This window comes from Haliotis asinina, chromosome 6, assembly GCF_037392515.1.
Source record: "Haliotis asinina isolate JCU_RB_2024 chromosome 6, JCU_Hal_asi_v2, whole genome shotgun sequence".
Taxonomy (NCBI): domain Eukaryota; kingdom Metazoa; phylum Mollusca; class Gastropoda; order Lepetellida; family Haliotidae; genus Haliotis; species Haliotis asinina.
The window spans coordinates 18,168,755-18,196,308 of NC_090285.1; the positions used below are offsets into that span (position 1 = coordinate 18,168,755).

The window sequence follows — 27,554 nt, forward strand, 5'->3', positions numbered from 1 at the left end:
AAGCACATATACTAGCACAATAGCTCTATCTTCAATGAAGTTCCTACCATTTCACAACCACTCACAATGGCCGCTCTGTGTAATGGTACACCGGTATGGGTGAGTAAGCGGCCTGTTTCTGTGTACATATCCATTGTTCGCTGTCTTATTCTTATAACGCGTATGTGTATTGTGTATACAGGATGAACAATGAGCATGTATACACTGTAATGAAATTTCACATTGACATGCACGTAATATTTCGGCGAGTCAGGGAAATGATGTTTCTGCATGGTTTTGTCAAAGGCAGTCTAAGCTCCTTTAAACCCCAAATTCTCCACAGTGTTATACTGAACAAAATAAGTAAGGGATGTTGGTATTTTTAGGGTTGATATTTTATCAGCGTGTCAATGAACAAATAGATAATTATTCAGATTTTCAAAATTTACATATGCCCCTAACTATATTTCTCCAAGATATATAGATTTATAATATAGTGTGTACTTAGTGGACATTTATGAAGTCTAAACTGCACTGATCAATAAACCTCACTTCTTTTAGCATTATCAGTTTTGATACATATTATATGTGTATTTAATATATAATGTAGGGCATCCACATACAGAAAAGTATGTAAAAGATCTAGTCTTTCATGGCAAGTTGTGTATGATGATGATGTTGTCGATGTGATTGAATTTTTGTATAGCGAGCTCTCGTCAATCCGTAAACCTCACTTTCTGGGCAGCACCACTTTGGACTCATACGTATTTCCATCGTGTTCTTTGTGTACAGATTAGAATATACACACAGATATGTATGTAGAAACTCGGGGGTTTTATGGTAACCTGTATGTGGTGATGTCGATTTCATTGTATTTCTGTATAGTGACTTTTAGTTAATCCGGAACCCCACGATGTGGACGCATATTATTTGGGTCTATATAACCAGAATCTGGCAATCGTGAGTTTTTTCATGACGATGAATGTTGTTTCATGCCGATGGATGTAGTCAATCGGCAATGTTATATATGCACGACGGCTTCATTTGTTAAGTAGCTTGTACGTTGAAACCATTAGTCAAACATTTGTAACAGGGCATGGTCAGAGAGGTCTGTCGCAGACAAAGATAAGCTTTCGATTGCACCACTCGTTGTAATATCCATTTCAATGAGTCACAGCTTGCTGAACTAAGGGAGATAACCCTGAGCGAGGATAATGTGCAGTGAGAAATCGGTTCCCAAACGTGTGCATTGTTAAAATAAATATAACTAAATGACTAAAATGACTATGACTACTACTACTACTACTACTAAGAATACTACTACTACTAAGAATACTACTACTGCTACCACTACTACTGCTACCACTGCTACTGCTACCACCGTGTACCACTACCACTGCTACTGCTACCACCACTACCACTACCACTACCACTGAAACTGCCACTACCACTACCACTACCACTACCACCGCTGCTACCACTACTACTAGTACTACTACTATTATTACTAATACTACCACTACCACTACTACTACTACTACCACTACCACTACTGACTACTACAAATATTGCAATTGCTACCACTTCTATTACGACAACAAACAGTACTTCTGCTACTACAATATAGCACGCAATTAAGTAATATTCACCCACTCAGACCTACTACAACTACAATAACGACAACAACAACAACAACTATAGCTATTACAACAACTACTATTACCACTGCACAGCAGAGTACAAGTGACGTTATTTGACATTCTGCCGTCAGTGCCAAATATCTTTCATCCAACGAACTCCTCACTTTTACCCGCTGCATATGTAGCACCTATTTACGGCTTATGGCTCATATGTAGCACCTATTTACGGCTTACGCTGCATGTGTAGCACCTATTTCCGGCTTACGCTGCACGTGTAGCTGCTTTCTTCCTGGCTTACGCTGCATGTGACGTCTGTGTTCCCGACTATACTGTATGTAGCCTCTCGGGTTATGCTGCATGTGTTCGTGAAGCTTCCTGGTGTCCAGTTTATGCTGAGCGTGTAACTACCCTGTTCTAGGCCTATGCTGCATATGTTGACGACTTATTGCTGTATGTCTACTATGGATATTTGTGTTCCAGGACACAAATCTGACCTGGTACGACACATGGCCGCAGTTCACAGACTGCTTCCAGTCCACGGTGTTGGTGTGGGTGCCGTGTGGCTGGCTGTGGCTGACGTCGCCGTTCTACTTCTACTACCTCCTGAACGTCACACCGACGTCGTTGTCATCACATTGGAAATATTACTTGAAACAGGTTAAGAAATCGTTTAGTTCACTATGCGGAACAACCTCAGGTATACAGGTTTATTTATGATACCGCGCATGTGAAAAAATACGCGTTTGACATTACATTTGTTGATGAATGTATTTATGCAAAAAAAAATGTATTTATTTGAAAGTCCTTCTGTCTCAGTTCGTCAATTCGTCAAAATAGGTCCATCTGTTTTTGTTTTGGCTGAGTTTAGTTTTACGCCACTTTTAACAATATTCCAACAATATCACATCGCGGAACATAGGAAATGGACTTCACACATAGTACCCACGTGGGGAACCATACCCATGTTGTGTTAACGCCTTACCCACCAGGCTACCCCACCGCTCCTCTGTCTGTGGAACCACAATGTTGATAACAAGTCAACCTGTTCATTTTCAACCTCCATCCTTCTGCTGCAAGTTCACGGTTGTTTACCTCTTCATGAATCATAACAAGTTTAAGGTCAACGACTAGCATCAGTCTTAGATCGCCAGCGTATGTCATATTTGACGGACTGTACACTTTGTTCTATGTATCATATTCCAGATGGTGTGTGGACTGCTTGTGCTTGTGTCGGTTGTGGAGATTATTCGTGGATCATCTGAAGAGAAGTCTAGGAATTTCTCAGCAATCTATATTGCACCCATAATAAAGACATTGACGTTTGTATGTATGACTTTAAGCAGCAACGCCTCTTTAGCGGGATGGTTTAACAGCATTCTAAATATGTTAACTAAGGTTCATCTCCTCAAAACATGCCACGTGTCTCATGTAATTCGTGTACACCTTATATCAGTTTCTAACATACGGGTGTGTCGAACATGAATTAATACACAGCATTCAGCTTCATCTCTGTGAAATATGTATCTAATTTATTTCCCGGTCACCTGATATAGTACTACGGATCAAACGTTTAGACTCACTAGTGCACATGAGGCCAATTACTTCAGTCAACTGTTCAAAATAGATTTTGCCAAAATAGTCCACACGTTTTAAAGGTACTGTTTACATGTGAACTAATGCATTGTTAAACACATTCGTAACGTCAAGATTATTATCACAAGTTCAGTAAATGATGAAAATCGGTTGAAATTGGCGAATTCTTAGGAAAACTTTACAGCAAAACCTAGCTATCACATGCAAGATATTAGCACACGAATTTCCGCAATTTGATGCCTGATCCTCATGCAGTTCATCTGCATACAGTTTGCTTTACCCAAAGGTAGTGGAGAAATTCATCTTCGATGACATCATGTACATATATATGCATAGCATATGGTGAGTACTTTAAGTGGGTCTAAACTTTTGATAATTATGTCGTTGAAAGAATTTTGTATATGCTGTCTATCCATCCAAACACAATACATCCGTTATTGATGAAATATAGCTAGCTAGTGTCTCTTAAACGCTCAGAGTGAATTTCAAAAAATAATTTTCTGTTCCCTCAGATATACTCCATCGTCCTGCTCTTCCTGGAAAGGAGAAAGGGTCTCACCACATCAGGAGTGTTCTTCACTTTCTGGGGCCTTCTGACTGTTGCTGCTATAGTGCCTTTCTACACCAACATCAAACAAGAGGTACAGTGTTCACGAGGCAGACTGTAGTCAGCGAGCTGGATTTGAACAGTTTTTCAATGATCTCCCTTCTTTTGTGATTTGCCAGGAACGTCCAAGATGGAACATTTTTTACTTATGACTTCGGGTACGGTGCAAAGGAACCATTCCACAGAAACGGATATAGTGTTGGATTCGAACCCACATTTTGCATATCTGAATCGAAAGAAAGGATGCATTTCTGCACAGCTGTAGCATAATATGGCAACAGACCATACAAGTGCAACCCGTCAAAATACGATCACATATTGGGTAAAGGTAGTCGTCCTACATCTACTGAATGACATAGCTGTTAAATATATCCAACTTGTATTTGATTCACGGCATTTCAAAAACGTCTTTTTGTTTCATGTTGTAAATGCATTGGACAAACAAATTTAAACCATGGCTTCTACTTTCAGCAATATGATGTAGACATGTTCAACTTCTGTATGTTCTACGTCTATTTTGCTCTGGTCATCGTGGAACTGATACTAAGTTGTTTTGCTGAGTCGTCACCTCAGGACAAGGTACATCCAATATATTGTAATAAACACATAGTATTAATACATTCCTAACATTCGTGTTCAGATTGTTACCTGATTCTTAAAGCACCGTGAAGATCCTGTTTGAATTGGTCTTCAGCTACCCTTGCTTGTTGTACGAGGCTGCTTACATAATCGAATGTTCAGGATGGCTAGCGTTACCGTCGTATCCCATGAACGCGGATCGGTGTGCGTGCTATTCATCATTGGATTGTCTGGTCCAGATTCGATTATTTACAGACCGCCATCCTATACTTGAAATAATACTAAGTCTGACGTAAAACCGAAAAAACTAGTGCTTAATGAAAAACGCGCATGCATGTTTATGACCCATTTGGTCATTTGAAACTCACATGTGAAAGTTTGGATAAGCTTTAACATGTTGTAAAAGTGGTGTCATGGTGACAGTTGCACGTTTTATCTTGCGCAGGTTTGAACGCTCTGCTCTTATGATATGTCATGCAAATTTACAATTTACAGTAAGATTTGTAAAAATTGCAAGTACATGAACCATGATGATACTTCAATGACATATATTCTCAACGATTAACAGGCGATGGGCTGGTCAAAGTAAACTGACGAGCAAAAGAAAGTACATATGTTTTGTTACCTCCAGTAAGATGAAAGTAGCAAAACGTTTTGATGAAATTGAAAATGTATGTTGAAGCACACTGCAATACCCATCAAAGTCATTGTAAGAATAGACAACGTTGCAGTGATGACCCCTGCAGATGGTTCCTACAATGCCAGAAGTTCAAGGCTATTCCACGTCGATGGGCAATTACGCTAGCAGTACGAAGTCGTCATGTCACTGTGAATCGGCTCACGCGATGACCCAATGATATGGGTGCTGTTGACGTCACCGTCAACACCCGGTTACGTAGGTGAATAACCGCAGACAGGGAACGTCTTGGGGTGTTGTGACTCTGGGACGTCTAATTATGGGTCGATCACATGTCTAACCCGTCATATTGAAACGGTTAAACAGATTATGTTTTGTCTTGTGCAGCCCTATGTCTCTATGCAACGTTATGTCGTTGCAAAATGGCTGTTCTAAACACCAATTTGCCACATTCCTGTGGACCCTGCTCGTTGAGCTGACGAAAATGTTGACATTTTCTCGTCACATTTTTGACATGTGATTGTTCAGTTTTTTACGACAAACAGGTGTGATACCCTCTGTACGAAAATTTGTCGTTCTCGCAAATATGGAAATGCAGCAACTATTACACTTTTTTGTACTTTTTTTGCTCGTCAGTTTGGGTAAACCATTCTCTCGCCATGCTAAATATCCAGGTGTCATTCCAACATTTCAGCAAGAACGATAGCTAAGCTAAATGGATTTTTGTTTTATGTATTTTTCGGCAGACAGCTTCCCCGGAATTGTCGGCCTCGTTCTTGTCGAGAATAACGTTCTGGTGGGTGAACAGGTGAGTTACAATGATTATTCTTACTCACTCACTCACTCACTCACTCACTCACTTACTTAATTACTTACTCACTTGTATCATGTCGTAAGCAGCAATTTCTTATTTCAACTAAAAACCACGAGAATTTAGTATTTTTCAGGAAGAAATCGTATTCATATTTTGAGATGGTTTCCTTCAAATTTAGTCTCATATTGAGAGGATACAGAAAAACCTTGACTGAGAATGACGTGGACGACCTTCACCCGAGGGACCTGTCTGCCAACAACGTACCACGGTTCTTATACTTTTGGGATAAGGAAGTATCAAGGAACAGTAGCCGGTGAGACATTGATGGATGCTTGTAATAGGTGACACCAAGCTGGTGGCCTGGTATCTTTTGTGATTGGTTTGGTGTGGCTGTATAACGCCGAGTACAGCAAATATCACAGCTATATCGCAACGGTCTGTAAATGATGGAGACTAAAGATCCAGTGATCAACAACGTGAGCATCGATCTTGGATGGGACTCGATGACATGTGACATGTCACATTAGTGACACCAAGAGTTCTCAAAAGATTAAATATGTTCAAACATAACAAATGGGTCGGTGATGTTAGTGTAATGCTACTTTTAGCATTATTCCAGCAATATCACGCCGAAAGACATGGGAAATGCCTTCAAACATTGCACACACGACGGGAATCGAACCTTAGTCTTTGCTATAAGGGGCCAAGCTTATATCACTGGGCTATCATACCAAATACCCATACACACTATTTGCATAGAAGCATACACCCTTGAATAGGAAGCAGAGAATGTTAAATTATTGTGTTTCTCTTGAAATATATTTTTACGTAACTTATGCTTATAGTTTTAACCCATCTGAATAATTATAATAATCATTTGTATTTGTTTTTCTTTTCCAGTCCTAGAAAAGCGTATGTAGAGGAAACAGTTGTTTATTCAAACACGAGTAATGGAATTCGTGCCGAAGACTGCGATGAAAAGACACCATTGATTTCCAGATCGGCCAGTATCAAAGAAATCAAACACCCACCCGCTGAGAAGAAGTTGAGAGCGAAGATTTCATTTTTTAAAGTAATGTGGAAAACCATAGGATTCCAATTCCTTCAGGCTCAGTTTTGGAAGCTGATCTACGATTTCCTGTTTATCGCAAACCCGCTGCTTTTAGGGTAAATATTTTCTGCGTTGCTATTCCCCATAAAACTGGCCACTTTAAAGCGTTCCCTTCCTCGCCTATTGTGGCACATTCCCCTGCATATCCTTATCCTAATGACTCTCTCCCTGAATCCCAAACCCAAACATTCTAAACCCAAAACTCTAAACCCAAAACTCGAAACCCAAAACTTCAACTTTCCCATCACATATCATCCCATCCCTTTCTCACTTATATTTCTTGAAACATCCTTCCAAATGAATTTATTAATGCTCAATACATAACGAAAGAGCAAGCTAAGATGAAGAGAGGATAGCGATAATGTCCGAAATGAAAGACATGGAGCTCAGATTATGAACCACTGATTCTCATAAGCAAATCTCAACTTCTTACATTTTGTTGATAATGTTAACCACCCAAATGCAGCCTATCACTGCAAACTATCCTCCTCGCTGTATACCCGTGAAGATCCGGGATAGAATTGATCTTCAGTAACCGATTGTTGTCATAAGAGGCAAATAACTGGACCGGTGGGTCAGGCTTGCTGACTTGATTACCAGTTATCATCGCATCCAAGTTGAGTAGATCGATGCTCATGCTGTTGATCACTGGACTGTCTGGTCCACTCTATTCACATACATAAATCTGGAATATTGTTTTGTGGTGTTAAAAGGTAGCCTACCAACATATAACATTGTTTTGTGGTGGTGACCAGCAACCAAATAGCCAAAACATGTTTTAAAACGTGCCCATGACTTTCAACCCTCAGAGAGTTGGTAAACTTCACAACGGACAAGACGTCGCCCGCATGGAAGGGCTACACACTTGGGGTGACCCTCTTCTGTTCCATGCTTCTCCAGTCACTCACCTTCCAAGCTACATGGCACCAATGTGTCTCCATGTCTCTCCGGTTCAGATCTATTGTCATCTCAGCCATATATAGAAAGGTATTTTATTTTTTTTCACTGGTAAAATTGACACAGCTACACGTAATGCGAGTAGGTGTCAAACGTAGCCTTTCTTACATGTCCCTGTTCATCTAGAGTGTAAAATGTTATTCTTTGTTCATCTGAGCTTTCATTGTGAAACGTTGTGAAATGTTCAATAATTACGATCATTTAGATGGTAAGCCAGTATCTGCACACCTTTTTGCGAATGCTTTTTTCGTTAAAACTTGACACATGATTCCAGAATTCACGCCTACGATATGGTCGGAATCATATGCATATTGAAACTATTTTGTAAATTTATGTTTTATGGTTTATATTATTTTCAATTTTTAGCACTAATTCTTCATTATTCATTTAAGTTATTCATTTTTATTGCGCCAGCACGTGTAACATGTCGAAATGTCTTTCAGGCTCTTACAATGAATATCGAATCTCGGCGTGAGTCTACTGTTGGCGAGATAGTAAACTTGATGTCGGTAGATGCGGAGCATATCAAGGACATGGTCCAGTGGTTCTGGGCAAGTTGGTCAAGTCTTCTCCAAATTGTCGTGTGCTTGTCTCTGCTGTATGACACCATCGGGTTGTCCATGCTGGCGGGCCTGGGGTTGATGGTCATCATAATGCCTTTAAACTACTTCAATGTGTCCTTTTGGGATAAACTCCAGGCTAAGGTGATGGAGTCCAAGGACAAAAGGATGAAGATTATCAATGAAGTCTTTAATGGCATTAAGGTTCGTAAGGTCCTTTTCACTTGTATGGGCGGGATATTGGGCAGTGCCTTAACCCTTTTGTTATGATAGTTTCGAAACTTGTTAAATAAACTAAATTTGTTGCATTGTGGAACTGAACCAAATACTCTCACTCATCTTTTCGCTTCTTCCCAATCACTCTCTGACTCCCTGGCTCACTCATGCAAGTCGTAAACAACACGAGCATCGATCTACTCAATTAGGATGCCATGACATGCCAAACAAACCAGACACCTTGACCACCGGATCCCATTGTTCGCCTCTTACGGCAAGCAAGTGTTGCTGAAGATCAATCCTAGCCCAGATTTGGTACATCTAAATCGTCCTCCCCATTATGCTAGGTGCCCAGGTGTGGAACCTCCCCATCTCTTGGCCAACGTCAGGTGAATAACGGCTTCACAGCCAAGATCACACCCTACTGATTCTCTGGGTCATGTTGATGGCGACGTAACTGGGAGTCTACAAATTCTCAGAAAGGTTCATGGTGGGCAGCAAGAATTGGAGACGCCCCATCCACTATCAGGGCAGCAGTAGTAGGGACAATGAACCTGAGCTGATGATGTGCCCAACCAGTCTGAATGTTCCTGGAACCAGGGTACAGATTCACCCCCACCCTGCTTTCATATATATTAATCTGCATAACGTCAGTGGTGACACAACATGACATGTTTAATATATCACATATTTACCTTGCACATGAAACAGTGACATCCAGTTACATTGTCACGTTTCATTATGATTTAACGTTAAAGCCCGATCTCAGACGATCGCCTTGGACAACCCTTCAAACATTGTTGACAGCTCGGACTGGCCCAGGAACATGATTTGATATAGGTACAAATTCACTTCTACGTGGGGATCGTGCTAATCACTGACTCACTGACGGATAAAAATGTGAAAGTTTTGTTGAGTCTTAGGGTGCATGTATGCCACTTGTTTTGAACAGTTGCCATGTCGGGTGTGTCCTTGAATAAGCGATGGCTGCTAACCTTGTAGGTAAGAACCTACGCTGATCACACCAAAAGTCTAGGTTCGACGTGCGTACGTGTGTAAAATGCGTTATGCTATTTTGGTCTTCCCTGCAGCCGGATTAAATATCGCTAAAACGAAGTACAGCTAATCTCATACTATCACTCACCGATGCGTAACGATCATTGTTTTACAGATTCTCAAACTGTACGCCTGGGAACCCTCGTTCCAAGAGAAAATCACAGATGTTCGAGAGAAAGAACTTAAGGGTCTTTGGAAGATCTCAATACTACATGCGCTAATGATGTTTGGTTTCACGGTGGCTCCTTATCTAGTAAGTACATACACGTTCTGGTTACTTTTTACATCACTTGAAAGATATCAGCAGCGAGGAGGATCGAAACCACGTTTCGGTGCCTATGGCATAAACTACTGTTGATATATTTGATATCAAAATACAGGAAGGTGAGGTTTTCTCATTCAACATCCTTATTGTATTTGTTATTTTGTAGGCAGTATATTCAGTGCCTTGAGTACAGCTAAGCACAGCCTGTGGCTGTGGAGATTTCAAAGCCATTTAAATGGGCCACGACTGTCGATGACATCACAGTTGTCGATGCGTTTAAAACACTGTGATGCAATTCCAATGCAATGTAGTAAACTTGGAAAGATGGTTGATTTTACCAACGATCTCTCTTGACCATATTGGCAACATGACCACAGCTTATAAATGTACAGTAAACTCCGGTTATAATCAACTCAAAGGGTACATCTATATATATATATTAGTTCGTAATAACCATAGTTCGTTAAAGACATAACAGATATGATGTGCTGTGAGTTTCAGGAGTTCGTTGTAAGCGACCTCTTTTACTGGGGTAATATTATGATCGCTGCAGAGGTATGGATTACCGGGTGCCTAGTCACCATCAAATTCTGATTAAATAACATGGATCATTGTCTTGTGTTTCAGGTGACCTTGGTAACCTTCCTGACGTATATCTACACAGATGAAAGTCACTACCTCAGCCCAAAGACAGCTTTTGTAGCTGTGGCCCTCCTAAACAACCTTAGATTTGCGATGCTTGTCCTACCAGAAATATTAGCCGACTTTGTGAGGGTAAGTAGTGCTTATCCTATTTTAACACTGATCACAAAAACATTCAATTTATGCAGCTGTAACTGCATATGTGATAACACGTATAGGATATGGTGCATGTGGATGTATATTGGTGGTATGGTGTTGGTGTGGGTCTATGTGTGGGTTGGTGTGTGTGTGTGGGGGGGTGGGGGGGGGGGGGGGGTGGGTGCGTGTTGGTGTGTGCATTTTTAGGATTTTGGCAGCAGGTTTTCCGGAAATTAGCTGCCGTTGGCTGTACATTATTTGACTTCCGGGACACATTCACCTGGCTATTATTTATACTACCGGTGAAGGTCCCGGGGTGGAATTGACCTTCAGCAACCCATGCTTGCCACAAATGCGACTATGCTTGTCGTAAGAGGCGACTAAGGGGATCCATTGGTCCGGCTTGCTGACTTGCTTAGCACATGTCATGGGTTCCCACATGCGCCGATTGATACACATGCTGTTGATCACTGGATTGTCTGGTTCAGACTCGATTATTTACAGACCTCCGCCATATAGCTGGAATATTGCTGAGTGCGGCGTAAACCTAAACTCACTCACTCACTATTATTTATGATACTTGGGGCATTCGACAGCGTTGGCCGTAAGTGCTCGAACTTTCGGGAACTGACTGAAAGTGTATATAACGGCTAGTTGCCGTTTTGTGGGGGGACATATTCACACCTTCACATTCACATTACTGGAGTATATACATCATCGCCAACAAATCCGTCAACGCCTGAATCTTCATAACCGCCGTCAGACCACTCGTTGTGTTACACTCTGCATAACTGTTTCTCTCTCGCACTAAGTCTTTGGTGAGTTTGCTACATTATACTTTTTGACACCAATGCCTTAGATTTTGTCTCACTTGTAATGTATGTGAAATCGGCATTGTGAATATTGACTTGTGACCTTGTATAACTTGCTCTCTCTTTGCTAATTTGTTTTTAATATCTGTGATACACTGCTAATTTTACTTTATTATCCGTGATACACTGCTAATTTTACTTTATTATCCGTGACACACTGCTAGTTTTACTTTATTATCCGTGACACACTGCTGGTTTTACTTTATTGTCCGTGACACACTGCTAATTTTACTTTATTATCCGTGACACACTGCTAGTTTTGCTCTATTATCCGTGACACACTGCTAATTTTACTTTATTATCCGTGACACACTGCTAGTTTTACTTTATTATCCGTGACACACTGCTAGTTTTACTTTATTATCCGTGACACACTGCTGGTTTTACTTTATTATCCGTGTTATACTGCTGGTTTTACTTTTCTCCGTCAACAGGTTTTTATTTTACAAATTTATTGTTCTGTAATGCAATTATTAGTAACTTCATCTCGTTACGATATCATTGAAATATTCCCGATGTGACGATAAATATTCATTCACTCACTTCACCAGCTCGTAAGAGGAGACAGACGGGAACGGATGGTTAGACTCACTCACTTGTTTCACTCATGGCATCGTATTTTAATTGCGCAGATCTATGCTCATGATTTTGACCACAGATTCGGCATATAGCTGAAACAAGCTTGTTAAACAACAAACAAGCCTCATTTGCCTGTTGAATAGTCGTGTTCTATGCATTTCATAACTTGTGTTTCAGGCGAATGTTTCTGTCAAGAGGATTGAAAAGTATCTAAACAACGACGATTTAGATGTCAACAGTGTCCAGAGAGCAACCAGCCATGGTAAAAACTTTACCATCATATTTTGCTTCATCAAAAGAGTATTTACCTTATTGTATTTATTGTTTAGATAGTCAACCGTATTGTTTTTCTCCCAAAAGAAGATGTAAGTAAGTGAGAACAACAATGTACACATAATGCTTTATTTTGCTACGCTATGTCAGATATACGTACGGTGAGCATAATGTCAAGATCACCATCCCCAGAGCCCCTGAAGATCCGGGTTAGAAGAACCCATACTTGTCAAAAGAGGCAACTAACAGAATCAGATGGTCAGTCTCGCTGACTTGGTTAACACATGTCATCATACCTATGATCAACGTTTGTGCTGTTGATTACTGGACTGTCTTGTCCAAATCGATTATTAATCAACTGTCACCATATAGCTAGAATATTTGCTGGGTGTGGTCCTAAACAATAAATAAAAAAACAGTGCAGACTACAAGAGTGGCTTAGGTGCGCATGTGCTGTCTCGCCATACCGTTTTAGGAGCGATGGGGTAGTCGTTGTTAAATCGTTGCTCGTCACGGTGAAAACCCGGGTTTGAGTCCCTACACTGGTTCAATGTGTGAGGCCCATTTCTAGTGTCCCCCGCCGTCATATTGACGGTTGCCCACGACCAAGTGTAGTGCAATGGGCGAAGCTAGGCGCTGAATCAATTTCATTTTCATGCACTGCACGTGCTCTAACCTACATCTGCTCTCCCTTTCACAAACGAAATGGATTTGCTTTAAGTTATGACCGTACACAGACTACTTCTCATAAATGCGGTCTCAGTGCAGATCCACAACTTATCCTTGTATGCCGGCAGTCTAACGCATGTCGAAGCAAAACCACGTCTCTTTGTTTCTTTGTCACCTGTGTAGGATACCGCTTATACATAAAGAATCATGAATGAATTGTATATGAAATATCGTTCCCATTATTCTTCCTCCTTAGATAGACCCGTGAAGGTCCCGGGGTAGAATAGGCCTTCAGCAACACATGCTCGCCATGAAAGGCGATATGCTTGTCGTAAGAGGCGACTAACGGGATCGGGTGGTCAGGCTAGTTCACATGGTTGACGCATGTCATCGGTTCCCAGTTGCGCAGATCGATGCTCATGCTGTTGATCACTGGATTGTCTGTTCCAGACTCGATTACTTACTGACAGCCGCCTGGAATATTGCTGAATGCGCCGTAAAGCTAAACTCACTCACTCCTCCTTAGGTACCGCAGTGGCTATAACCGATGCTACTTTCGAATGGAACCAAGAGATGGGACCAGCTTTGACAGAGTAAGTAACAAGACCTCAAAACCATGTGTCCTTCCACATTGATATCTAGATGATATTACTTCAAGATATTGAGATTCAAACTGTTTCTTCTCGGACACGTGCTCGTCGTAAGTGGTTGTCAGGCCGTGGAAAGACGCATGTTGTGATAGATTCACATTACAACATGAACGTTAACGACCGTTGAAAACAACAACTCAGAATGTCTGTAAGTTCAAGATACAATGAAATCATTTAAATGTGAAACTATGATGACGCCGAAAGTCACGTGCGAGGACCCCATGGGCACCTATCCCTATTTCAGATAATGGATATATTTAAAGAACAGTCTGTATCTTTTCTTAAACACCTGAAACAATCTGACATTTCCTCCAATCCAATATATGTTTTAACAGTATCAACCTGAATATTAAAACTGGGCGTCTGGTTGCCGTTGTCGGTCAGGTCGGTGCGGGGAAATCTTCTCTCATCTCAGCAATGTTTGGTGAGATGCACAAACACAAAGGACGAGTGTGTCTGGAGGTATGATATCCTGCATATAGTAAGTAAGACAGTTCAGTTTTATGCCGCTTTTAACAATATTCTAGCAATATCAAGATGGAAGAATACTAAAATTTCAACCCAGTAACGAGCGAACGCTTTGACCAATAGACTACCGTGCCACCCCCTGCAAAAAGGGACCAGGGTGTCACAACTGTAATTGAAGCGTTTGAAGCAAAGGAAATTCAATTTTGATTTGTTTGCATTCATAACAGATTCTCAGAGATTCCAGATGTGTTACAGAATACTATGTCATTGCAAACATTGTTTACTGAACTGCTGGAATTCTGAACTTCTGAATGAAGTTCAATTGAAGCATTACGCTACCAACAGGGAACAATTGCCTATGTACCTCAACAAGCCTGGATCCAGAACGACACCTTGCAGAACAACATTCTGTTTGGGAAGCCGATGAACAGACAGCGCTACAACGAGGTGGTTGAGTGCTGTGCCTTGACTCCCGACCTGGAGATGTTGCCAGGCGGGGACTTGACTGAAATAGGAGAGAGGGTACTCTATATTTACACGTTTATAAACTAATGGAAACCAATTAGCGAAAGTCTGAGCTCTAAGCTTGTATTTAATGCACCTTCTCGACTGGAACATCGTATCTGATTCTTTCATACTTATTTTCTATATCCACTAGGTCGATGTACAGTTGAAAACGAACTTGTTGGGACTGGGTATATGAAACACATTTTAGTACCCTGTTGCACATTTCTTTAAGTGCTTTGGTTACTGTATAACCTTTGGTACATCTGTGGTCAACTGTGTCATGAAGTCGTTTCGATTTTGTATAAATGATAAACCTCAGTCCAACCAAAAGAAGCAAAAACCTTCTCGGGCTTTGAAGAACACAAATGAGATGAGATATTGGATGACTGAGAAAAAAGTGTTATTAATGTTTAATGTGTATTCTGCCCTCAATGGTCAATTGTATTTTTACATTCTGCCCTGCAGCCTGTTTAGCCTGTATACATGTGTAAGTCAAACACTACTAAGATCGTAAAAGTTTATTAGAAATAATCATTATGTGTTGAAATTTTGTCACTTTGGAAGTTGAATAGATAATCAAATGATATTCAATAGTTCCAGGTAATGTTTGCATTAGGCCTAGGGGGAAATATGGGACAGATAGTTAGTATGAAATAGTTGGGCAGTGAAAGTATAGATCATTCATTTTATGACTAGCCCAAACTAATTCCGATACATTAGGACTGTTGGCGGCATGGGAACAATTACAAACAAAATATCCTTCTTTCCTAAACAGGCCATTGGTGTCAACTTAAGTAGAGAACAGAAACAGAGAGCGTCACTAACCAGTGTTATCTTCTATGTCTTTTGTGTTTAATCCGTTTAATATCTTGAGAATGTCTATAACCAAACCTATCTACCGTCTTCTGCGTTGTGCGTTTATGTGTGTTCCCTATCTTGTCACCAGGGTATCAATTTGAGTGGTGGACAAAAGCAGAGAGTCTCTTTAGCTAGAGCTGTCTACAACGATGCTGACATCTACCTGCTGGATGATCCACTCAGTGCGGTGGACAGCCATGTCGGGAAACACATATTTGATAAGCTCATTTGTAGCAAGGGACTTCTTGCAAACAAGGTATTTTTTAGAAAGCCTGTCATTTCTGTAAACATATTAAACGTCTTCATCGATCAGATTTACTGAACGGATATTTGTGTCTTAGTAAAACAAGGTTTGTATGGTTTGCTTAGACTCGTGTCTTGGTCACTCATGGCATCCACTGGCTCCCAGAGGTAGACTCCATCCTTGTGATGACAAGTGGTCAGATATCAGAGACAGGGACGTACGAGGAGCTTCTCCAGCATAACGGACCCTTTGCCCAGTTCCTGCAAAATTACCTTCTTGACAGCTGGAATGACAATGGTGATGACCCAGAAGGTGAGGCCACATCACTCATTTGAACTACAGCACCTAAAGCATGTGTTGCTGTAATATGAGCTCACTCGTCATTCATAAATTATATGATATAACTCTTTCCCTTAAGAATCTTTTTCTTTCTAGGACCTCTCAAGCATTGGCTAAGACCGCGATCCACTTTTTTCCTGTTTCCAAAATTGGTTGATATGTTAAGTCGATGGTTATATTCGAGTATTTAGTTGGTTGTAAGCAAAATGTCTTCTAAACACACCTTCCTGCTCAGAGTTGGAGATGAAACGCAAGGTGCTTCAAAGACTGGAGTCAGTGACATCAGAAGAGGACACTGAAGGAGGAGCAAGACGAGCTCGACTGTGAGTAGATCAGTGACGTGGAACCAGAAAACGAATTTGAAGGAACTTAATACAGTTTTAATACACATTTCAGTACCTCGTAAAACATTTCTTAACACACTTTGGTTCTCTTATCCATTCTATCACTGATCCATGAGTCTGTTGGCTTGCCATTAGCTTTCCCGTTGAATAGACATACTCACAAATGTAATAGTAGAAACCACTCGATGTATACACGGCCTCATATTAGGTGTTTTTACTTGTAGTAGATATGCGAAATGGGATCGATATTTTTAGAACCTGTGTGTTTTATATTTTGACCAGAAATATCAATAAAGCGGATGTGAAAACATATCGATTACGCCTAGATCAGTTAAGATAGGGATAAAATGATGTAGAACATCTGGGATAACTGTCTATTTGTAGCCAATCACTGACAGAATCACTAGAGAAGAGTCATGAAATGAAGAAAGGAAAAATGGCTATAAAGGAGGATGTTATACAAGAAAGTAAACTAGTGGAGGAGGAGAAAGTTGAGGAAGGCAAGGTGAGTATGTTGGACAATGGTCCTGAGCTGAATTTGAGCCTAACCAGTCTGATTGTACCGGGATGACCCGAATCTTCTTTCCTGTATATTAGATCTTTGTCTTTAAAGGATGATGATGATGATGATGATGATGATGACGATGATGATGATGATGATGATGATGATCCTTGTCCAGGTACCATGGCGTGTATATGGTCTCTATGCCCGAGCAGTTGGAGTTGGTTTCCTGATATTTTGTTTCCTACTATACGTCATCTTCCAAGCCGCGTCTGTAACGTCTAGCATATGGCTGAGTCAGTGGACGGACAGCCCTGACCTCAACAACCTGACGCTCTATCCTGCAAACAGCTCCCAGAGGCTTGACATGAACAACTATTACCTTGGAATTTACGGAGCGTTCGGTGCGTTACAAGGTAAATATACATCCTGCCAACTACAGTATTCCTCATTTGTCTCACTTGATAGGTCAAGTAAAGATAATATTCAGAGGCATACGATGGTCTAAGTGGCTAGGGCAGTCAGTGAAACCACTGCCCTGGCAATCTGACCTCCTGTTCTCCATACAACTCCCAGATATGTCACATGCTAGGTTTGAGTCCTAGATATAGTGTCAAACATACGGCGGTGTATACACCCCTGCGATAGTGACCAACAGTCGCCATGTGACAGCAAATGTTAGAGTCAAGAACATAAACCTCAGACTGACGATAATCGACTACCTTAACAATTCAGCGCTAGAAAATGGTGAGCAAATGATTAGATATGATCATCACTGACATCTTCATTGATGTGGACAGATGAAACGTTTTATGAAACGTCTTTTAGATTCAACTAATATGTCGAACTGGTCCCTAGATGCATTCGAGACAAAGGCTATGTGAACTAGTTGAAAGATTCCAACACTCATACTACCCTCTTGGTAGCAGCTCCAGTAATTGTTGCTGCTGCTGCCAAGAGGCTAGTATGAGTGTTCATCTGTTGCTACTGTAACAAGGATAGCTTCGTGGTTAAAGTGTTCGCTTGATACCGGGTTCGATTGCCCATACGAGTACAATGGGCGAAGCCTATTTCTTGTGCCCACCGCCGTGACATTGCTGGGATATGACTGAAAGCTGCATAAAACTAATCTCATTCACTGCGGCAGAAAATCCTCACTCAGAAAAATCCATCAGTAATATCAAGTTCGGACTTATGATAATACACAAACTGCACCGTGGTGGAAGAGGGATCATATTGGTAATGATCTCTCTCTTATTTAGGCCATCGTAGAATTTCCATGTAATATGTATGTCCCACTTCCAGCTGCTGCCATGCTGACCTTCACCTTCATGTGGGGTTTCCGATGTGTTCACGCTGCACGTGTTCTACACAGCGGAATGTTGGTGAATGTACTGAAAGCGCCCATGTCCTTCTTTGACACAACACCAACCGGTCGAATCGCCAACAGGTTCTCTCAGGACATTGAAGCTATTGACACACGCATATCCCACTTGATAGAAATTGGAATGAACACGTTTTTGATGGTACTGAGCTGTGTGATTGTCATCAGCTACAGCACGCCCATATTCCTGACTGTCGTTATCCCGCTCTTCATTCTTTACTACTTCATTCTGGTATGTACAGAGCATCCTTGGCACTTTGGGGCCAATATTACTTTCGTATCGATTAGTCCTTTTCTCGGAATATTTGTCAGTTGGAACTACAAAGACCTCTTGATGAGATATTATAGGTCAAATAAAATAAAGAATTTTTGTTTGATTTAAAGTTCTGTCAGTGTTTTCCATTTCTCTATTTGACCTACTTTGAAATCATTCATTGCCGAAAGTTGTTACGCGCGACAAGGGGCAAGAAAGAAGTGATCGAGTTCTTCGTTTAATTCAGTCTCATACTTTTCTTCATCTAGATGATTCGTTTGCAATAAGTGTTAATAGGTATTAATTCATTCCTATGTAGTTAATTGTGGGATAAAAGCCCTTTGTAACCACAAACTTATACACACACATAAACAGGTGTTCTACATTGGTACGTCACGGCAGCTAAAACGGATTGAGTCTAAGACCCGCTCCCCGATATACAGCCATTTTGGGGAGACACTATCGGGGGCTAGTGTCATCCGGGCATTTCAAGCACAGTCCAGATTTATCAGGGCATCTGAGGACAGAGTAGACAAGAACCAGTGCTTTTCCTCCTATTCTTTCTCAGCTCAACGGTAGGTTGTTTCAATAAACGTGAGCGTAACATGCACACCTGAACGTCGGTTTCTTGAGTCTCAAGCACAATGGTGATAACTATTTCACTGATATGACATAGTTTATTGATAGGTTTCAAGATTACATACCCATTATTAGCCCCTGCCAAAAGAAGTGTAGAAACGCTTGTAACTGACCAGGGACCCGATCCACAAGCCTTCGTCCTGTCGTAGCTCTGCAGTTTATTATAGATTTACGAATGTTGTAAGGCTATGAACACTTGTGTTCGTAAAGTTACGTCCTGTCGTAGCTCTATAGTTTTTCATAGGCTTACGAATATCGTAAGGCTACGAACACTTTGTGGATCACAAGTTTAGTCCCCAATCCATAAAGTGTTCGCAATGTTACGACCTATAGCAAAACTATACTATGTCATTGGCTTATTGATGACGGAGTGCTACTTTCTGGACAGAATTCCTGATGCGTGTGAACGGTAAATCACTGATTCCAACCCACGATCATCGTACACATCTGGTTACGTACTGATGGTGTTACGATGAGGTCATTTGTATCCCCTGAAGAAGCTTCCGAAATTGAACGATTGCTAATACATAAACATTCAGTAGTTGTGGTTTTCGTGACATGGAACTTCGGGTTTCTCAACTACACTGACTTTTTAGTATGCATTTTTTTTAACAGATGGCTTGCGTTTCGTCTGGAGCTGATGGGCAATGTCATCGTGCTCGCCGCCTCCATGTTTGCTGTGTCGTCACGTGACTCTCTCTCGGGAGGCGTCGTGGGTCTGTCGGTGTCGTACGCTTTACAGGTGTTCAAATTCAACGATATATATTTCTTTTAAAATTAAACATGTCAGTCTCGAAACATGAGTTCTCATAATTTGTTAAGAAGATTTGATAATTTAATGCAAATTTCAAAAATCACGAAACATGAAATCTATGTTTACATTTACCACAACCGCTAATATGACATGTAGCGTGTTACATTGAAATAAGGATTTTGGCTACTCTCTCATTGTTTGAACATTTCTCTCCGGAATATTTGCACAAGACAGCAATATTTTTCTTCTGTACTTGAATACCATCTTTATCTCGCAATTAATTGATATCTAACTCCAAAGCATTGACATGACACTATTGTTTTGGTTATTTTTTCTGCTGATTGAGTGAAAATATAAAACCTTGAAAACTTATTCAGTAAATGAAACTTTCACTTGAGGATAAAACACGTCATTAAATCAAAGGCACCAAAGAGCCTCTGTGTTACACATATATATTTTTACAACTGCGTCACAAAATTATGACACATGACTCAGAGGTGAAGATAATTCATTTTTGGGGTCTTGGGTTTGATAGATGCACATTGATTGAATTTTGAGTTCAAATGGACTGGTGCATTTCCAGAAGCATTGTTAATTGATAGTTATGGTTGTTATGCATGGTAATAAAGATTTCATAAATAGCACACGGACCTGTTCAGATCTGGATTAAAGGCGGTCTTCGGAGACCCCTCTGAAGACCAATCCTAACCCGGATCTTCACGAAATGTTATTGTGAAAAGAGTGGAGAAAAGCTCTATTACTGTATTTCCAAACCATGTTTCAATTATATAGTAAGTTTAGTCTAGCGTCTCTGTTATATACAAAGGTGTTCCATTCCTGGCATGCTAGGAAGCCTGAAGTGGCAATCCCCCAAAACCCACTAGTAAAAAAAATTATGTGTAGGTTTTAACGAGGACATATATGACACAGCAACACATGTTTCTGTTCTTAGATAACCAGCAACCTCAACTGGCTAGTGCGGATGTTATCGGACGTGGAGACCCAAGTGGTGTCGGTAGAGAGGGTGGACCAGTACAGTCACATAGAATCGGAGGTATGCAAAACCTGGGTTAGCCAGCATCGATTTCTCTATGGAAACTTCAATCTCAGTTTTTACCCAAATTTGAGAAATACGCAGCAAAATAGATTTCTCGAAAGAACACGAGTTCGACTTTGGCCTCAGATTGAGTAAACAATTTGCGAACCCACGTTGTCAAGGAAATTACTTGGCGGACAAAACCCTGTCACCCCAGCTCTCTTTCCGTACTGAGATCATCTCACTTTTTCCATTTGATTTTGAGAAACTTTACCGGTGAACGAGTTAAGTCTGAAAAACGCAGTTCAGTCACTGAAAGCTACGATGTAGCTGACATACGGGCGATATTTATCCGGACGTACGTGACTAGAACCCAAGGCTTCTAGCCCTGACCCCGGGACGCTATTTGGGAGATAAAAGAAATATTCCCGTGCTTCAAATACTCCATAACACCCGGAAATGGGCCAACACATGATGTTTATCGACATTGTAAACAAAAAAGTAATCCAAAGGGGTTTTACTGTCTGCACTCGTTTACATCGAGTAGGGGTACAGCAGTGAAGAGTCATCAGCTACCCGTTTCAGCTGGTTCCCATGGTAGCATCTGGAGTTGGTCATTTGTGACGTCATTCTAACTTTACGTCACAATATGATTTGAATGACGTCACCACTGTTGATGACACAACAAACCAATTGTTTACGTGTCAGTGATGTGCAATAGTCTGGCAGTTTCCGGGAATCTAATACCATTTGATCATGTTTTTCAACCAATCAGATTACAGAACACAGTAACTTTTGGTTTACAATCTGTACTAAGAGCCGTTGGTCGTTTAGATTACCTTTGCCTCTAATCTCATCTTACTGCATTATCAACACCATGCTCTAGTTGATTAATGGTCGTTAATTTCAATAATAAAATACACAAAACAATCAATGGAAAATTCAAGTATCATGTGATATAGTGAGCTATTTCCGAGCCGTGATGTGTAACTGCACAGCATATCTGCTGTTCCACCCTTCAGAAGTATTCTTTGACTGAAATAATAGACCCCTTTGCTTCAACTTGTCCAGTAGTTCATTTGAGAATTCAGAGGCAAGCCGATGATCAAATCCCTTCTCCTTACAAGGCCGAGTGGAGCCTACCCGACCGACGGCCAGATCCCAAGTGGCCCCAGCAGGGTGTTGTAAAGTTCCTGGACTACTCTACCAGGTACAGACAAGGACTAGACCTGGTTCTCAAGGGGATAACCTGTACTGTCAACTCCGGGGAGAAGGTGGGTCTTATTTATAGCCCCATTGTTTATTCTAGCCAGTACATTACGATAACAAAGGAAGGGTGGGATGACAGAACGACCGGTTACACTTGAACATCCTCAGGAAAGCGCTGCCCACACTACAGGTCTGTGTGGTGACGTTCGTTGGACTGTAATCTCTTTAAAATGTTCCTATATTATTGTGCTCAAAAAAGGGCTTCAGCAACCCATGCTTGCCGTAAGAGGCGACCAACGGGATCTGGGAGCCCGTCTCACTGACTTGAATGACGCATGTCATCATATCCCAAGCTGCGTAGTTTCAGGGCTATGCTATTGATTACTTGATTGTCTGATCTGGACTCGGTTATTTACAGGAGGCTGAAAACATTTGAATTCTGCTGATTGCCACACTAAACAACACCCAAACAACCAATCTTGTATTACTCGACGTAGGCAAATTATTAACAAACATTTTGAGGAGCATTTTATGTCTCTGTTCATGTTCCTGGCAGTCTCTGACCTAGTATCTTACAATTGATAGGCTCTGTGTGTTATGCCTTTAATAGTGATCGCTTCTTGGCTTGATTTCACATGCGTCACATAATAATAACAACCGTGTTGCAAGAATTGAAGTAAGTGATGTAATGTTTATTGGGTTGCATCCCAGGTGGGCATCGTAGGCAGGACGGGAGCTGGGAAGTCCTCCCTGACTCTGTCCCTGTTCCGGCTGATAGAAGCTGCGGGAGGAGAGATCAACATTGATGGCGTTGACGTCAGTACACTCGGTCTGCATGACCTCAGGAGCAAACTCACCATACTACCCCAGGTAGGTCTGCATGACCTCAGGAGCAAACTTACCACACTACCCCAGGTAGGTCTTGATGCCCTCTGACCAAATTCACCATACTCTCTCATGTAAGTCTGCATGACCTCACCGGACTTTCTCAGGTAGACCTGCATGACTTCCGGAACTAACTCACCACACTGCTTCCTCAGGTATGTTGCTTGATAAAAGGAAACATCCCAGTTGAAGTCAGCTACTGGTGTCTTTTTGTGTTATTAAAGACGACCCGTAAAGATTCGGGTTAGAACTGGTCTTCAGCAACCGATGCTTGTCGAATGAGCCGACTAATGGAATCGATGGTCAGACTCGCGGACGTGGTTGACAGATGTTATCGTATCTCATCATAGATCGTTGTTCACGCTGATGGATTGCACTGGGTTGTCTGGTCCAATAATCGCGGAAGATTATTTACAGGCTGCTGTCACGTAGATGGAATGTTGCTGAAAATCATTCATGACAAAACTTCTGTCTTCGTAGATGGATTGTCATCTATGTTTTCTTTTGGTATCAGTTTGAAAAATAGAGTACATCATGTATTCGTCATAGCATTTTCTGACCGTGACATCTTTGTTTTCAGGACCCTGTATTGTTTGCGGGGAGTCTGAGAGGAAATGTTGATCCTTTCAACCAATACTCGGACAGTGATATCTGGCAGGCATTGGAACACGCGCATCTCAAGAAGTTTGTGGAGACGCTTCCTGAAGGGTTAGAGCACGAGTGCAGCGAAGGCGGAGACAATATGAGGTTGGAAATACCAGATATTTTCAGAACCGATTTTCATTGCTGATTAACTAGAGACAGACAGAGACTTACAGTTAAAGACCGGGTTCGATTCTTCAAAAGAGTATGTTTCGTTGCGTGTCGCTTTTAACAATATTCAAACAATATCATGGCGGGGGACCCCAGCAATGGGCTACCGATCTGAAGAATCGAAACTGGACTACTCAACAACAACCTTACACGCAGAAAAACACAATGTAGATTTGAAATAGATGCCACGTGTCGCTTGATATGCTACATATTAGCCCAGTCGCCTAAGGCACCTTAGTTCTGTCGAGTTGTGTCGCTTACTAACTCCTGGAACCAATGGCTGTGTGTTCGCCCGAAGTATGTTTCTAGGTTTGTCTAAGTTTGCTTGATGGTATCACCACAGACGTAAACTTCCAAGATCTTCATCGCGTCAAACTTTACTCCAGGATCAAGTTGGCATTTTAGCAAAACTGTACAAAGTGTCCTTGGCTCAAATCTACTCTCACCAGCTAGTTCACAAGGCCTGTAGAATTGAAATAGTTTTGGTTATTCAAACAGTAGTTTCTAAATTATTATACGTTTTCCAGTGTTGGTCAACGGCAACTCCTCTGTCTGGCCAGGGCGCTTTTAAAGAAGACTAAGGTTCTCATTCTGGACGAGGCTACAGCAGCTGTTGACATGGAAACCGATGACCTGATTCAGCAGACCATCAGGTCAGAGTTCAAGGACTGCACGGTGCTGACCATCGCCCACAGACTCAACACCATCATGGACTACGACAGGTGAAACGAAAATCTTATTTCGTTTACTCATGTACAGTCTTCGAAAATAGAAACGTGTAGGTGATTTTGAGAATTACTAGATTCATGTAGCTACGGAAGAAGGCAATAGTACTGTTTCTTTCCAAAACGTCATCTTTGCCTCGTTTTAATCAGCCTCAGTGCCAAAACACGACAATGTTAAGTTTTCCGATTGTTTTAGAGGCGTTTGACGAAATATTCGTCAAAGAAGAAAAACATGGAAAGCGAAAAATCACAAAAAAGTTAACGTTGTGTTGGACTTAACGTCTGGGAAAGAGAAAACCATCATGCCACGACTGAGTTCCACCAATCAAATCGTCTTTGGGATCGTTTCCTGCAGACCAATAATGCCAAAGATGGCTGAAGAAGAGTAACGATCCAAGTCCAGGACGCTACATCGGGGCTGTGTTATCACTTGTGTTGTCGTCTTGCCACAGTCCTGAAGACAGCACAACGCATCCCTGGTTTGAGAACTGTCAGCAAAGGATTGCATGAAGAGGGGATTCGGCCAAGAAAGCCAGTTGTCTCCCATGTTTTGAGAGATCTCCATTGGCGCAGTCGCTTTCTATGGTCCGTCGAGTCCGGGACCCACAAAGCTCTCGTAAGCCTAACGTTCTCGTAGCATCCGTAGCTCCTGTGTTACAGTATTGTGGGTACAATGGCTACGAGAAAACTTAAACGAGAGATCTTACGCCCACGAGAGTTTTGTGAAACGGGACCCGGGACCCGCAAAGATCTCGTAAGCCGAAATCTTATACAATTTCTCGTATTAATCGTACCTCCTGTGTCGTAACATTGACTTACGATAGTCGTGGTTTTACAAGAGTTTTGTGAAGCGGGGCCCCGAACTTGAAACTTAGAAACTGGAGGCGAGTGTGGTTCAGTGCTGTATCACGATTTCTCCTACACCGGCGAGATGGAAGACAGCGTGTTCGCCGCTGGAGAATGAACGTTTCGCCCCTACTTGGCTTGGGACACAACAGGTCAGCTTCATCCGAGTTAGCCTATCAGCTAACACGTTACAGCACACCCACTTCGATCCAAGCACATGAAATAACGTGGGACAGACAGCCTTGGCAGTAACAGCTCCAGCTCTTTGGAATAACCCGCTAGTTTTCTTGAGATTATTATCATCAATGTCTGCATTCAAAACAGCATTAAAACCTCATCTTTTCCAAATTGCCTTCTCAAAGCTACTCTAATACAACTGTGTACACTGCTATTATTTCCAGTTCTGTGAGTTTTCTAATCTTCAACACTCTTCCCTACAGCGCCGTTGAGAACCACTAGTGGAAACTAGGTGGAAAACAAATCCATGATCATTCTTTATTTAATTTATTTGGTTTTTTTTTGTTTATTTAGGACCTGCGAACATGTCGAGATCATACACGAATTTATTCTTGTATCCACTTCATTATGTAATTATATATGTATTATTTTTGGTCTTTAGGATCCTGGTCCTTGACAACGGTTGTGTGTGTGAGTTTGACACACCCACCTCCCTTCTGCAACAGCCTGACAGCATCTTCTTCAACATGGCCAAAGCCGCAGGATTGGCCTCATAGTACAAAAACGGTCTCTCATTATAGGCTTGATTTTTTTGTGATACAAAAACACTGCCCATTAAAGGAACAAAACAAGGTTCCATACACAAGAGTAACACTAGGAATACATGGACTGGTTGTTCATTAGAATGCTTATTGTCATCGGACTCAGCAGAGGCGATATGGTACATTGTTGAATACTTTGTCCCAAGTATAAATTACGTTATTGAATCATCATGTGCTTCATTGCTTGAAATAAAGATTGGCACTGAAGAACATCGCCTGTTTGTTGAAGCTAGCACTTCTTTTCGTCTGTTTATCTGGATAAAGCTTATCTGTCTGAAACCCGGCGTGCTCGACATATTGTTTGTATCGAATCTGAAACATCAACTTACTGTCTTCTAGTTTTTTTAACCAAGAACTATTACTTATATTAATCAAAATGACATAAACGCTAACAGATTGTGTGTCCACAGACAATCTTAATATAAAGTGAGTTAGTGAGTTAGTTTAGTTTTACGACGCACTCAGCAATATTCCAGCCATACGGCGGCGGTCTGTAAATAATCGAGTCTGAACCAGACAATCCAGTGATCAGCAACATGAGCATCGGTCTGCGCAATTGGGAACCGATGACATGTGTCAACCAAGTCAGCGAGCCCGACCACCTGATCCCGTTAGTCGCCTCTTACGACCAGCTGAGTCGCCTTTTATGGCAAGCATGGGTTGCTGAAGGTCTATTCTACCGCGGTGCCTTCACGGGTCCTTAATATAAAGTCGAGTAGTTGTAACACAAGATCGTTTCATAATCAGCCAGTGAAGATCCAGGATAAAACTGATCTTCAGCAATCCGTGTTTGTTGTGCGAGGCGACTGGAGGGATCGCGTGGTGCCGGTCGCTGACATAGTTGACACATGTTATCGAATCCCAATTGCATAGATCTTGTAGACTGGGTTATTCACGGAACACTGCCTGTAGCTTGAAAATTGCTGGTTTTGGCGTTAAACAAGAAGCATACTGGGAAATCTGTCCGTAGTGACAAATAGCAAATAGCATAGCCCGGTATGCGATAACCACTATGTCAAAAGCTCATGTTGCAGGTGGTCACGGTACCGATGACCCTGCAAAGTTAAACAGATCCTTTCCCGGGCAACACTTGCACCAAATACATGCGGAGACATGCCACATATTCACCTTC

At 41.4% G+C, this 27,554-nt stretch overlaps 1 protein-coding gene across 1 annotated transcript; it reads left to right on the forward strand.

Moving 5' to 3' along the window:
* LOC137286932 (multidrug resistance-associated protein 1-like) lies at nucleotides 1–26,636 on the forward strand. The gene is made up of 30 exons (XM_067818972.1): nucleotides 1–99; nucleotides 2,100–2,276; nucleotides 2,823–2,942; nucleotides 3,725–3,853; nucleotides 4,291–4,398; nucleotides 5,782–5,843; nucleotides 6,028–6,162; nucleotides 6,750–7,016; nucleotides 7,770–7,947; nucleotides 8,361–8,681; nucleotides 9,865–10,002; nucleotides 10,642–10,788; nucleotides 12,423–12,507; nucleotides 13,714–13,780; nucleotides 14,173–14,299; nucleotides 14,651–14,827; nucleotides 15,759–15,926; nucleotides 16,040–16,226; nucleotides 16,489–16,576; nucleotides 16,982–17,102; nucleotides 17,278–17,515; nucleotides 18,405–18,715; nucleotides 19,112–19,311; nucleotides 19,991–20,117; nucleotides 21,082–21,183; nucleotides 22,293–22,439; nucleotides 23,086–23,244; nucleotides 23,840–24,006; nucleotides 24,600–24,794; nucleotides 26,263–26,636. Exons 1-30 carry the CDS (start codon nucleotides 67–69, stop codon nucleotides 26,375–26,377), a joined length of 4,596 nt encoding a protein of 1,531 aa, XP_067675073.1. The 5' UTR covers nucleotides 1–66; the 3' UTR covers nucleotides 26,378–26,636.
* Nucleotides 26,637–27,554: the final 918 nt, after the last annotated feature.